Genomic DNA, 15,582 nt, shown 5'->3' on the forward strand with positions numbered 1-15,582 from the left:
CCTAAGACAACTAGTTCACTGAGTGATTTCTCTCTTAAACCGGACCCGCAATTATCTCCCGATCTCATGCTAGTCCATAGGAATCTAACACAAACCAATCAATACTTGAAGCGAAGAAAGTAAAACTTTAACACACAAATTGTGACCTACGACATAGGCGTTCTACCTTCACTGAACTAAGCATGCATTAATTCATATCAACCTTCCGATCTATTTATAAATTAGTGGAGCTCTTTTGATTATCAATTGATAGGTTAGAAGTATGAAGCATAGAAAGAAACACCATACATGAAATATTTCCATTTACATCAATGAATGAGTTTAGAACAAATCAAAGAATCAAGTTTCAACAAGCTAAATACAAAAATAGAAACAACATATACAAGGGATAAGGAAGAAGAGATGAAACCCAGAAGAACGGCGAAGGATCCACGGCGATAGAAGCTTTCCCAAGCTTTCCATCGCCTCCGAGAGGTTGTCACGGTCTTCGGCGGTCGCCACCATGCTCCGGAGCTTCAATTCGTCAATCCTAGACCCAGGGACCTCTCCTCCATGAAGCCCAACTCCCTAGCTCTGTTTTGCTGCAAAAATGGGAGAAATTCGAAGAGGAAATGGAGAGATACCCACAAAAACGTGTTCTGGCCCTTAAATAAAAGTTGAATCCATCAGAATGGTGCTAAGCGCCATTTTCTGGTGCTAAGCGCCCCTGTTACTTTCCCCTTGGGTTTTCTCCACCGCCTTTGGTGCTAAGCGCCACTTTCTGGCGCTAAGCGCCATGGTCTTTTTGCCAGAATGGATCTAAGCACCATTTCCTCGTGCTAAGCATCAAGCCTTCAAATCTTCATTTTCTTAATTCCAACTTGGCTCTTCCTTGAATTTCTTCCCTACATCAAAACTCCAAGTTAGAACATGAAATTAATGATATTTTCACTATATTTATGTTAAAGCTAAATACGTACTAAGTTAACTCGTTTGGGGAGTATAATGATAAAAAATGCAAACATACAAGTCAAATAAGTGCTTAAAATGACATTCAAACATACGTAAAATGAACACTTATCACCTCCCCCAACTTAACACTTTGTTTGTCCTCAAACAAAAGGTATTGACTTTCATTCAAGAGGCATGGAATCTGAATTCTATAAAGCTTAAATTGCATGATTTCTCAAAATCTCAAACTGAATGATCCAAAATCAAAATGTGAAGACCACAAAAGATAACACAACAGTAACACAAATTAACACAAATGCATATTCATCATGAAAATCAATAAGCATACAATCCATTCCTTTCGAACCAAGAAATACGTATTCGCTCAACATATCAGTATCTCATTATGTATAAAGTAAGGTAAGTGTTTCACTCCATTCACACACTGAATTACAAAAATCAATTTTGTTACTTGTCTTAACATTTGTCAAATTTGCATGTTCAATCAAGGATCTCTAAGGTCTTTGAGGGTTGTAATGAGGTCGGGTTTCAAAGAAAGTTGGTTTTTCTAGATATGCAAAGAAACTCAACAAGCTAAGAAAGCAATCACACTTTAAACCAATCATAAATGATAAATCACTCTCATGCTTTTACCAACTATCTCATTCACCATTCTTTTCTTTACTTTTTTTTTTCCCTTTCTTTCTTTCTTTCTCAATCTCTCTTCCTTTTTTTTTGTTCTTTTTTTTAAGAAGAGACAACATTTTTTACAGCTATTCACACTATATACATATACACAAGAGATTGAGAATTCAACTTTTTTTTACCAACATGCCTTTCCCCCCAACTTGAACACAACAATAGCTCCCCCCAACTTGAATATAACCATATCTTGCAAATGCTCTCTTAGCCTATTCAGCTTAGGTGAGATCATTGTTTTCCTTTTAGGCTCAAGGTTATAAACAAGAAATAAATCCTAAATTCTTTCCTTTTCAAGCTCAATGGGGTTGAACAATTGATTTCGTAATAAAAGGGTATGGTCATTTGGCTAAGTGGCAATGTAAGCACTAAAGAAAGAACATGCCTTGATCACTTTCAAGAAATTACATACAAAAATGACGATCGGAGACTCAAACAAAACCAATCATGCAAAACAGTGATGATTCTCTCAGCTCACAATTGTATAGGCACACTCCCTCACATGGCTTAGGTTCAAAGCATTCCCTGATTTTCAAAAATTTCATGTTATGCATATCAATTCGATGTGAATCATACAATCATATCATGTTATGCAATCTTTGAGCGCTGACACCAGTTAAATCATGGACTCAAACAGCTCAAATCTCATTTAAAAACATATCATGTAATTATATTAATGCTTCATCAACCATGCCCAATGAAATCAGTTATATTCTCCATGAAATTCATCATAAAGTGTTAATTACTCACAAACTACTATACTAAAGAAACTAAAAACAAATGAAAAGAAAGAAAGAAAAAGAACTCCCTCATGATGATATGTCGAGCTCAATCCTGTATTCTTCAAAAATGATCCCCTTCGAAAAATTTGGACTGTCCTCAGGCCAAGCAACACCAGTAACAAAAGATTACTGCTGACAATCACTTACAATTTATGTTAGGAGACAAAATGGAATGAGCAAAATCATAAGTTTCACTGAAACAATCTAAACTCTGGTTCATATGAAAGTAAACTTAAAGAGCTTTACAGAGAGTGGTCATTTGCTCAAATCAGATAAGAAACGAGGAAGTTATGATCGTTTTAAGAAATGAGAGCATTGTTGTTTTTTTAGGGTGGCGCTAAGCACCATTTATTGGCGTTAAGCGCCAATCTGACAGTAGGCACCAGATCTGCATAATTTCTCAGCCAAATCATGCATATTTCACAACTTTAAAGCTCAAAACATGTTCTATCAAATATGCTCACCTCTTTCACTCACTAATATCCTTCAATTATCAATTAAAACTTGTTGAGAACTTGATATTTCATAATTCAATTCACAATCACAAGTTTCAAAGATCGAATTTACCAAACTTTATAAGCTTTCTAAATCACAACTAAATAGGCCAAAATTTGATTTTCTCACTTTTAGCACATGTCAATTGGGTCGAACACATGTATATACCATATGAAACTTGTGTAAACATTAAAATTAGCATTTCAAGCACAATTTTCCCAAGGTTCAACATACTACACACTAGACCACTTCAAATGCAATTTCCAAGCACATTCACAACTCAATACCTTATTTTTTGCATTTCTCACTTTTCTTTCTTGGTAGGCCTCAAAATCATTCATTTATACCATTTAGAGCTTGTGGAGAGCCTCAGGACACACAATTGACCATGTTTACTCAAAATCACAATTCACGATCAAGAATTCACACACTGAGGAGTTTTCGTACCTTTTCACTACAATATTAAAGAGGTCAACTTAAAAACTAATCTAATACTTGAAGAACCACACTCAAACACAAAAATGAGTTTGTACAAGAGAATTTGGAAGCAACTTTTCACAGCTATGCAGAGAAGCCACATAGGGGGACTTGTTTTTCACTTGGAAACGCACAACTACATGCCTCAAAATTTGCAATACTTACTATCCTTGTTTTCCACCATTCTATATGCATGAAAAATGATATTTTGGTTCTGCTAGAAGTCTCAAACGCAGATTTTTATTATTAAAACCACATAGTCTAATTCCTTTCACTTCTACATGCATATTCCAGCAAGTCAAACCCCTGAAATTTGATTTCATGACATTTCTTACTTCCAAAATCATTGAACAATCTCAATATGTTAAATAAGACTTGTGAAACTCATGAAAACTCATCTTTAAGCACAACTTCACAAAATCACTTATGCTACAAGTCAAAAGAGAAAGGTCACAAAAGCATAGAAAACAAACACACCAAAACTCATGGTTTCCAAAACTTCATGGTTCTATCTTGATTTACATAACTCCAAAGAAGAACTTCATCATTGAAACTTGCAAAGATTATTTAAGAACCAAAAGTAAGGAATCCTTAGGGAATTGAAAACAAGAACAACAACCCAACAAAGATGCACAACTCACCTATATATAACATCTTATGCGTCAAATCATCAATTCTTGACTAATGAACCTAATTGAGATTAAATTCATTAATTGATTCATTCTAAGTCTGATTCAAAGAATTTTAAACCTCAGATCATGTTGTAATTGATCATGCTACAACAAGCATTAAGAACAAGAACAAATCAGTGATATTGACACACAAGAGCAAAACATGGAATATTTACACTATATACAACTCAAATCAACATTCGACTAGTTTCACCAACATTACAAACACAAACCCCGGCAACGGCGCCAAATTTGATAAAGGTTTTTTCCACATTGTTTGTACTGCTTTGGAACTAAACCCTTATGATTCAATCATAGCAAAGCAGATACGGGTTTATCGTCCTCCGGGATTGTGTGAACATCAGTTCCACCAGTTAAATATCGATCTGAGCGGATAAAAAGATGTTTGATAAATTGTTTTTATGGTTTTTTAATATAAAAGAAAACAATAAAAGAAGGTTTACTGAGGTAACAAAGAAGAAAAGATATTTAGAATGCATTTTCAGCTAATCCTTTAATTGCTTTCAACTCAAACACTTTTGTAATGGTTCATTTCATTTATGATGTCGAGAGCTATCCACCCAACTATCCCCAGCCTAGGTGAATCTATCAGTTGAAATTCCTAGACGTAATCCCTTACCATCTAGAAAATCCAAAAGGAATAATATAGCTCGAGTTATCTCTCAAAGACATTCCCAATGACCAATTCATCCTAAGACAAGGTACCCTAGGTTTGCAAATCTCCGTTGTCACTCCGGAAACTCCTGTTAGAACTAAGAACCCCACCTGTCACGTGGAAATCCACTATTGCTCCTACTCAAGATATTATCACCCTAAGACAACTAGTTCACTGAGTGATTTCTCTCTTGAACCGGACCCGCAATTATCTCCCGATATCATGCTAGTCCATAGGAATCTAACACAAACCAATCAATACTTGAAGCGAAGAAAGTAAAACTTTAACACACAAATTGTGACCTACGACATAGGCGTTCTACCTTCACTGAACTAAGCATGCACTAATTCATATCAACCTTCCGATCTATTTATAAATTAGTGGAGCTCTTTTGATTATCAATTGATAGGTTAGAAGCATGAAGCATAGAAAGAAACACCATACATGAAATATTTCCATTTACATCAATGAATGAGTTTAGAACAAATCAAAGAATCAAGTTTCAACAAGCTAAATACAAAAATAGAAACAACATATACAAGGGATAAGGAAGAAGAGATGAAACCTAGAAGAACGGCGAAGGATCCACGGCGATAGAAGCTTTCCCAAGCTTTCCATCGCCTCTGAGAGGTTGTCACGGTCTTCGGCGGTCGCCACCATGCTCGGGAGCTTCAATTCGTCAATCCTAGACCCAGGGACCTCTCCTCCATGAAGCCCAACTCGCTAGCTCTGTTTTGCTGCAAAAATGGGAGAAATTCGAAGAGGAAATGGAGAGATACCCACAAAAACGTGTTCTGGCCCTTAAATAAAAGTTGAATCCGTCAGAATGGTGCTAAGCACCATTTTCTGGTGCTAAGCGCCCCTGTTACTTTCCCCTTGGGTTTTCTCCACCGCCTTTGGTGCTAAGCGCCACTTTCTGGCGCTAAGCGCCATGGTCTTTTTGCCAGAATGGATCTAAGCACCATTTCCTCGTGCTAAGCATCAAGCCTTCAAATCTTCATTTTCTTAATTCCAACTTGGCTCTTCCTTGAATTTCTTCCCTACATCAAAACTCCAAGTTAGAACATGAAATTAATGATATTTTCACTATATTTATGTTAAAGCTAAATACGTACTAAGTTAACTCGTTTGGGGAGTATAATGATAAAAAATGCAAACATACAAGTCAAATAAGTGCTTAAAATGACATTCAAACATACGTAAAATGAACACTTATCACCTCCCCCAACTTAACACTTTGTTTGTCCTCAAACAAAAGGTATTGACTTTCATTCAAGAGGCATGGAATCTGAATTCTATAAAGCTTAAATTGCATGATTTCTCAAAATCTCAAACTGAATGATCCAAAATCAAAATGTGAAGACCACAAAAGATAACACAACAGTAACACAAATTAACACAAATGCATATTCATCATGAAAATCAATAAGCATACAATCCATTCCTTTCGAACCAAGAAATACGTATTCGCTCAACATATCAGTATCTCATTATGTATAAAGTAAGGTAAGTGTTTCACTCCATTCACACACTGAATTACAAAAATCAATTTTGTTACTTGTCTTAACATTTGTCAAATTTGCATGTTCAATCAAGGATCTCTAAGGTCTTTGAGGGTTGTAATGAGGTCGGGTTTCAAAGAAAGTTGGTTTTTCTAGATATGCAAAGAAACTCAACAAGCTAAGAAAGCAATCACACTTTAAACCAATCATAAATGATAAATCACTCTCATGCTTTTACCAACTATCTCATTCACCATTCTTTTCTTTACTTTTTTTTCTTTTTTTCTTTCTTTCTTTCTTTCTTTCTTTCTCAATCTCTCTTGAGATTTATTATGCTAGTATACTCCACGGGTATACATACTAGTATTATTAGGTATACATACTAGTATTATTATGCTCCATGACCAATTTATTTAACTGATTCTGGTATTGCTTTGGTGTATGTTTGGAAACTTGTAGGATTCTGTATTAGGAGGAGAAGTGCTTCTGAAATTAGCTACTGGAAGTAGCCTTCATAAAGAAGAAGTGATTGTGAACGATTTCAATGTGAAACCAAACATGTTCATGTTCAATCCTATGATGCGTTTATCTACATCAAAATTAAATCACTATGTACAATGAAAAATTGTTCTTCCAACTATGTTATCATCAAACATACTATCTCATGAAGTGTTTGGTTCAGAATCTTTGCAAAGCTTGAGATCTGTGAAGCTGCTCCAAGCGTACTGGAATAGTGGAGTCAAATTGAGTGCTCTGTGGGTTCTCTGCGTAAGCAACATAGTAAGCTGAAACACATGCTTGTGGCCACGCAATCGCCAACCGACACTGCAGAAGCCATTGACACCACAATTAGTGTGTTTTTATCACAGGTGAAGATAATTAGCTTGAACATGGATGAAAAAAAAAAGAGAAGATAATATTCAAATTGTCAAATGCAACCAAGTTCTTAGATCATAGTTCTTACCATGAAATAGCCAATGAGGAAACCATAAATGGATACTTCAATTGCATAGCTCTTATGCATTGCAAGGCTCCAAATTCCACTCACCAGACTACAAATTGCACCTGCAGCAACCCCACTAAAGAAACAGAACACTCCAGTGAGATCTAAGTCTATCAGTTGCTCCAATCCAACTCTATTGAACATTTCCCAAACATCAGAAGAAGCCTGCACAAACCCCTTGTTGTAAACTCCAACATGCACAAAACCCCACCTGTTCCCAAAGTTCACAAGGACAGATGCAATCCCCATGTAGCAACTAACACAGGAGAACATGAACTCATCTGTGTGCCCTCCAATCAGACTCATTGATCGCGCGAAGCCCCGGAAGAGTCCGAAGATCGGGACAAGGATGGATCCAATGCAAACACTTCCAGTTAAGTACTTGATTGTGTCACAAATTGCCACTCTTGTATCAATTTCAGCAGCTCCTCCAGCAAAATGCACGTACTTGACCCTTGAAATTGTGACTTGCATTGCATTCTTAAGAAACTGCATACTCCATCCCAGGCTCAGCAGGATCACTAAGATGAAAAGGGGTGCTAGTTTGGTTCTGTTTTCAAGAGCTCTAGCGCCTCCGATCCCGGCCACAAGAAAAAAGCAGAGAAGGACACTAATGAGGATTGATGAAAGGGTTAACCCTTGGGTTTTTTCAGGAGGAGAAGCTATTGAAACTGACAAGATTCTGGTGGCGTATTCGAATCGTGGACTGACCCAACAACCGTATAACGATTGAATAACTGCAAAAACCAAAGCAATCACACCAGCTGAAAGACTCACTGGTGAGCCAATACACACAAACAGAATTCCCATTGCACATGTTAGCAGGGGACTCAGCCAAAATGCTACCTTGAATGCCTTTGTGGGGTGGCAGGAAATGATCCATTGCCATGTAAAACCAAGAATTCCAGCACATACTGTTGATGCTAGAAGTGGAGGGTACCACTTCCTAGGATGAAAATGGTGGGTGTGAGAATCTGAGACAAGACCATAGATGGTGAGGAGAATCACCAAAACTGAAATCAGGACCAGATGCAAGTAGAACAGAATCTGGAAGACCCTTCTCACTATTTGTCCCGCCACTGTTGTTTTGTTAGGAAAGATTGAATCTTGTGCCTGATATGACCAAATTGACTTCAAATTTTTCAATCAAAAGATAGATAACATCAACATGCAGAGGGTGTTTAGTGTAGTTTATATAAGAGAAAGGCTTCTATAGTATAGATTAATCAGGCAATAAGAGAAATGGATGTGTCGGTAGCAGACAATCTTGATGGTGAAGTGAAACTTGAAAGAAGAAAATTTGATGCTAAAGGGAGTTGCAGTTTAAAGAAAAGGTAAAGAAGAAAGATTGAAGGAACAAAGAAAGAGCAAGAGAGAGAACAAAAACAAACCTTGATGGGGTGATTGGATGGAAGACTGTGTTGTTGAACTTGAACTTGGAGGAGCTGTGGTTGTGTTGTGATGTTGAAGTTGTTCATCATAGCCATTATTGTTCACGCTATTGTATTTGAATTTTGAAATGCAGTTAGATTTTCATTCCCAAAGAGTTTCTTTGATTTTCTTTCACTTTCTTGGTCCCCACGAATGAGCCAACCCAGATGGAGAATTCTCAATTTTACATGTCAGAAACTTTAAAATATGGCCCAAGTCTTGTGATCTTCCTTGAATCTATGCCACAATTTACGCCACACTCTTGAAAGTTATATAGACTATAGTAGTATATTTGGAAAATTCTCTTATCTTGTACTCATTGAAATTAGATGAAGGAATTTAGTACTTTTTCAAATTTTTTCAAAGCTATCTAATAATAACCAACAAGTGCAAATAGATAGCTGAGCTTTCTAAACATTAATTTAGAGTTTGATCTATAAAACGGTATGTATGAAGATTGATTTGTTGGGAGTAGTCTACTCACTTAATGTGATCTTCAAGCCTAAAGAGAATTAATCTCATGACTATCATTAGTAATAATATCTACCGAATATAAAATAACATTATCTAATAGTATGTTCTTAGAAATAGTCTTTGGTCCTTTCTTAATTATTTTTTACGAATACAGGAGTCATAATTTTATTGGGACATTTAAAAAAATATATAAAATTTTGTCATAATACCAAATATTTTTTAGTGGAGTAGCTTGGTAGTTTAGGACCTTTAGGTCTTTGTTTTGGTTGTGCAATGTGATGACCTGTCATGGTGATGTGGAAGCTTCAGGAGCTTTCTCTTAGCTTGGTGTCCACGTGGCCCATTCAGGTGATTTCAAAGGAAAAATGGCTGTTGGATTCGAAGAGGAAAGTGTGGAATGTAACCGGCTCTTTTTAAAAGGAGATGCTTGTTTGTTTGGTTCACCCACTAACTACTAACTAATTTCTACTTCTAATCCAATTTTTTTGAGTATTTTTTAATTAATTTAATTGTTTAACGTGACACATTTTAAAATTTTACTGGCTTTGTGAGTTTTTATTATGTCTTTATACGATAACAATATACACCATAACTAGTACACATATGACTGAATTTGCAATGGTGCAAAATGTATATATGTTCATGAATTTCAATGCTAAAATGGGAGAAGTAAAAACTTCTTTTTTATGTGGATAAGTGGTGTATTAGACAAAATAATATAAAATCATTCATATAAAAAATTTGACCCAACCCAACAATTTAAGTTTTTAGAATAATTGATTATTTGATATGATGATCCTTTTTTGTAGAAATTCTCTCAAATTAACATTTTTATGTTTAATAAATAAGTGAGACTCTTTTACACGCTTAATAATGTGGTGAGATGACCCTGATCCATAAATCATCACCAATTTAAGTATGTGAGTACAACGAAATCGAACAAATAAGACATTGGTTATGTTAATATATATTTGATATTTCCCTTTATCCTTCTTAATTATTAGTTTGCTATTGACTTGTCTCCAAGAAAGATATGGTTCACGTCAAACAAAATAAAAAGTGCAAATATAACATAACAACCCAATTGTCTTTTCTTGTTGAAAGAGATAAAGACATCAAAGCTAACAACTGAAGCACTACCTGCCTAATTTACAGCTCTCTTGTTGATTGAAAGCAAAATAAGACTTGTAAGATAATCAAATTATGTATACGTTTCAACTTTCAAGGAAAAACTTGAAGTATGGATCATGGGTCGTTGAGTGGTTTACCGAAAATAAAAGTAGGGCACTTTAATTTGGATCTGAACTAATAATACGATTGTTTAATTTTAGTCATCATTGTTCAAAATGAGTAATTTTGATCAATACAACTGTGCAATTTTGATCCTCCTATCCATTTGGCCTATATAGCGTACGAACTTGATAACTTGGCCTTTATTAATGACGTGACTCTGCTAATTATGTCATTGGGAGGCCATTTCATTAAAAATAAATTAAAAAAATTTAATCTATAATTAAATAAACAAAAAGTGGTTCCAAACAACAGGGAAAAAACTCTCACATAGTAGATTATGTGCAATAATTTGCATTATTGAATAGGGACGAAACCCTAGAAGAGACAAAAGACAACCACACCCTGAAGTGGCTTCCTATGACTCTCTAAGCCACCATTTTCGTTGCTACCTTTGGTCGGTACCTCCTTCCTTAGCCATAACTCCTCATATGAACCATCTTATTCTTATCTCTTACTATCGCTACCTCCATCACGAAGCAAAACAACAACTACTAGATTCTCAACCGATGAGAGAGTCGTAATTGTACACTGTTTAGAGAATGAAAGAATTGCTAAATTTACACCCTAACAATCATAAGAATCATTAAATTAATATACAAATTTAGCATAATATAAAAGTGATCCTCAATCTAATTTTTATAGTAAGATATAAGAATGCCTAAAAAAGAGAATAGTAAAGAATGCCTCGTTGTATGCTATTAAGATGACCATTTCCAAACATTTGATCGGTGGATTGCCTGAAAAAGAGAATACTAAAGATCTACTTACCGCTATAGGAGAGAGGTTCCGGGTATCTAATAATGGTGAATCTGAATGTTTAATGAAACAACTAACTGACATGAAATATAAAATTGGGAGCGTGAACGAGTTCATTCTAAAGATAGTTCATGTCCAAACAAAATTAAAATCCCAGAGCATTGACCCAAATGATAATTTCATTGTGTCTCATGCCTTAAACAACTTGTATGCTGAATTCACACAAATCAAGACCGCCTATAATACCTTTGATGATAAGTGGGCCATCAATAACCTTATTACTAAATGTGTGACTGAGGAAGAGAAACTCAAGAAAGAAAAAGTGATTTAGCCTTTCTAACTTTTCACACTAAACCTCAGTCTGGTAAGATTAATTGGAAACATAAGAAAAATGTTCTTAATGCTTCTCAAAGGAATCATTTTCCTATGCCCCTTTTGTTTAAACTAGAAGCACCAAGATGAGTTCTTGAAGGCAACAAGATTATAACCTCCAACATTATGATTTTGATTGTTACCTGGTTTCTAAAATCATGATTCCCATGAGAAGCAGTAGAGTATTTTTATATTGTTTCAAATTGAATGGGGTTTAACATTAAAAATCAGAAGGGTCAAATCATTCTTTTCTTCTTAAGTTTCTCTTCCTCAGCTATACACTTAGTAATGGGGTCACTGATGGTCCACTTCTCACGAATAATATTATAGACAATTTTGATTCGTGTGAATTCAGCAGGTAGATTGTTTAAGGCATAGGACAAGATGAAATTATCATTTAGATCAATCTACAACATTTTAATTTGGTTTGGACATTAACCATCTTTATAATGAACTCCGTTAGGCCCGCAATGTTAACATATTTCATGTCAGTTAGTTGTTTGATTAAACATTCAAATTCAGCATTATCAAATACTTGTAACCTCTCTCCTATAAAAGTAAGTAGATCTTTAGCATTTTCATTTTCAGGCAATCTATTGATCATGTGTTCAAAAATGATCCTCTTAATAGCATACAAACTAAGACGGTTTGAACTCTCCCACTTAACTAATTTCTCCTTCTCATTAGGTGTACTTTGCGCATTGATGACAATTTGTTTTCAAGCAATGTCACATCAACGTTAGCAATTCCTAATGAAAACTAAGTCTTGCATCGATCTTCTTATAATTAGACCCAGTCAGATCACAATAGAAGCATAATGGTTATTCACAAAGAGGTTCACTGTTAAGACAACACATGAATGCATTAAAACAAATAATACAGGCAAGATATAGCTTTAATTAACACAAACTATCATGTTGAGCAGAATGCGCAAACCCAGGTTATGACTAAGGTCAGAACTCAAAACCTCAGATGAGATACTCAACAAGCATATATTGGTTTTTAAAATCTATCCTCTTTGGACAGATATATTCCCTGAATCAGTTCACCCTGATAACATCATCTATAAATCTCAAGAATAAGCTACTCATTGAGCATACATTAAGGCCCAGTTTGGAAGAGCTTATTTGAGCTTATCTGACAGCATAAGCTCTTATGTCAGTGTTTAGGAGAGCTTATGCAAACAGCTTATGATCTGTCATAAGTTATTTTCAGCTTATTTTCATAAGCTGCTCAGGATAGCTTATGAAAAACAGCTTATGCTTATATACAACTTATTTTTAATTTATTTCAATAAATTTTTAAAAATAGCTTATGAATAAACGCTTATATCATAAGCGCTTAATTAAGCTGTTTTTCCAAACGGGACCTAAGTTTAAGAATTTATCTTCTCTGAATAAATAAATTTATAGACCAATGTACCCCCAATAGTCATCCTCAATTCAACCTCAATCGCTACATACAATAACTCACCTTTGAAAAGACAATTATGCAGAGTGATCAGAAACATTCCTCAAACTACAAACAAAATTTCATAAACTAAAATGTATGAGCTCACTTTGGTGGTAATCACACACAATATTTATGAAAGCTCTTGCCTAAAAATCAAACCTTTCTTGCTCAAAATCCATGGCTCAATCATGAACTCAACACAATATACCATTCCCAACTAGTTTTGTACTCAACAATAAAGCAAATGCATCGAATTCTTTTTGCAAATGTTCCATTCCATGTTCTTATCTCAGATAAGGTAATTCATGAATTTCAAAGAATCTCAAATTTCAATATGGTATAATATAATATAAAACCAAAACAATACATGTGTATATCACGTGAAGTCACAGTCTCGTATTATGAATCCAGGGAGAAAATATATGTATGTGTACATGTTCTTTGAATAGAATTTTTTCCTAATCAACTAATATTAAAATTTTCATTTGGAACCAAACGTAAACTTGCAATCAAAATTTTGCCACAAAATCATAGTCTAATCAATACCCTAATACACATTAAGGCACAAAGGAAGGCAATATGTCGAACAGAGTAGGATTAAAATTGGGGATTGAAATACGCTAATTAACGAACATGTCGCAGGAAAATTAGTAAATTACCCAGTAGTAGGAATTAATCAGAAACAATGAGAATTTACATGCTTCATAATTATCAAGCAATGAACGAATCATAAAAACAATTGGGTTCTAATTCATATAATCTAGCCTCTGATACCAAATGTAAGTGGAAAATTTTATAAAGCAACTATATGAAATTAGAACATCAACACTTACTTGTTGAAGATACTGTTTTGGGAAAGAAGGAGGGCTGTCCTTGATTTAGAAAAAAAGAAAAGAAAAGAATATCTACCATGTTTAGGGACGAGATCTTCCTCCGTATCTCACACTCTCTTTCACAATTATCAAGTCAATTTTCTGATGTAGTGAGACTTAGGCTATGTTTGACATGTTTAACTGATAAGCTAGCTGAAAACTTATAAGCTAGCTGATAGCTGAAAGCTGAAAAGCTACTTGATTGAAAAAAGTGTTTGATAAAATTAGCTGTTAAACAAGCTGAAATTGTAAAATGACATAAAAGGACATACTTGTATAATTATTTTTATATTTAACATTACTTTATTTTCACATTAATACCAATATGATATTAATATTAAAATTATTATCACTTTAAATATTTTTATTAGCTCCAGTTATTTATCATCTTAAAAATATAATATTTATTTTTATTAATATAATATTTATAATACTTGTGGTGCGCAGCGGTGTGGCGGGAATGGTGGCGGAAACTGCATACGTAAATGTGAGGGAAAAATAGGTTTAGTATTTTTATAAATATATAAGGGTAATGGTAGAATTTTAATAAAATAATAAGGATAAAAATGAGAATAAATTTAATAAGTTATAAGCTTTAAGCTATAAGCTACCTGAGATAGCTTATAGCTTAAAGCTTTAAGCTACTAAAATAAGCTCCTTCACCAAACACTTTTAAAGAGCTTTTAAGTTAGTCAAATAAGCTTTAAGCTAGTAAAATAAGCTATAAGCTAGCTGAAATGACATGCCAAACATAGCCTTAGTCAAACCTATTATAACCCTAATCCTACTCATCATGTGTCAAAGGGTTCTGGCCCACACTTTTACCCGTACCAATCAGATTACAATACTTAGGCCCAATTAAAATGAATCACTTCATTAATAATTAAAAAATTAATTGACCAAAAAAAAGAAACGTAACATATATATTAGTGTTATTTAGTTTTTGGTTGAGGATTTGTATTGCTATTCACTAATTTGAGGATTTGTATTGCTATTTTACTTTTGTTTTCTAACTTACATTTACACATAAAATAAGTTGTTTCCATGTTCCATTTTTTTTCTTGATTGAACACTAGTGGTTGGACCTATGTGGTCAATTTTTCTAAACCTATGGAAACTTGATTTGCAAAATTAAAATCATAGGGATCAAAATAATTGATTATGAAACAATAGGACAAAAATAGCAATGTAAAGCTTAGCTAAAAATAATAAAGTTTATATATTACTTTTTGGTTACATAGGAAGATAAGTTTATATATTATTTGAATAAACAAAAGTAATAAAAATCTCCATATATTTAGTTAGATAAAGAATGAAAAGAAAAAATATATAATTAATATAATATAATTCTAATCATTTATCAAATAGACCTCCCATTAAAATAAGAGAACAATGGATCGATAAATAATTTGAAAATAAAATTATTTTCTTGTGATTCCTTTTTTTTATAGGCAAATGTTAGTGGTTAGTTGTTAGTAAGTTAGAAAATCTCTTCAAATTTTTCTTCTAGGATTCGAACCCTGAACCTTCCCCTCCCCAACCCTTATGTCCCCCTAGCTCTTACCACTTGAGCTAACCCTCGAGAACATTTTCTCATGATTCATATATTTCTTGGATTTTCCCGTCTTCGCCTTGTTTTACTATAATAATAAAATAAAAAATAGCATATTTCCCTCTATTTCTTTATTTAATCTCCT

General features: G+C 34.1%; 1 protein-coding gene across 5 annotated transcripts; it reads right to left on the reverse strand.

Moving 5' to 3' along the window:
• Positions 1-272: 272 nt before the first annotated feature.
• On the reverse strand, positions 273-8,902 carry LOC130729938 (protein PNS1-like). Of its 5 annotated transcripts, none has more exons than XR_009016175.1 (4): positions 8,627-8,902; positions 7,197-8,366; positions 5,296-7,057; positions 273-2,540 (listed from the first exon to the last, which is right to left on the reverse strand). XR_009016175.1 is itself a non-coding variant. In XM_057581791.1 (4 exons), the coding sequence occupies exons 1-3, from the start codon at positions 8,720-8,722 to the stop codon at positions 6,911-6,913; spliced, it is 1,413 nt and encodes a 470-aa protein (XP_057437774.1). In that variant the 5' UTR covers positions 8,723-8,902; the 3' UTR covers positions 273-5,770; positions 6,891-6,910. The 5 variants fall into 5 exon arrangements, 3 of the variants coding, with proteins under 3 accessions (XP_057437774.1, XP_057437775.1, XP_057437773.1); XR_009016174.1 differs by having other exon boundaries at positions 273-2,543; XM_057581791.1 differs by having other exon boundaries at positions 273-5,770; positions 6,891-7,057.
• Between the last annotated feature and the right edge of the window lie 6,680 nt (positions 8,903-15,582).

Source organism: Lotus japonicus, chromosome 1 (genome assembly GCF_012489685.1).
Source record: "Lotus japonicus ecotype B-129 chromosome 1, LjGifu_v1.2".
NCBI lineage: Eukaryota > Viridiplantae > Streptophyta > Magnoliopsida > Fabales > Fabaceae > Lotus > Lotus japonicus.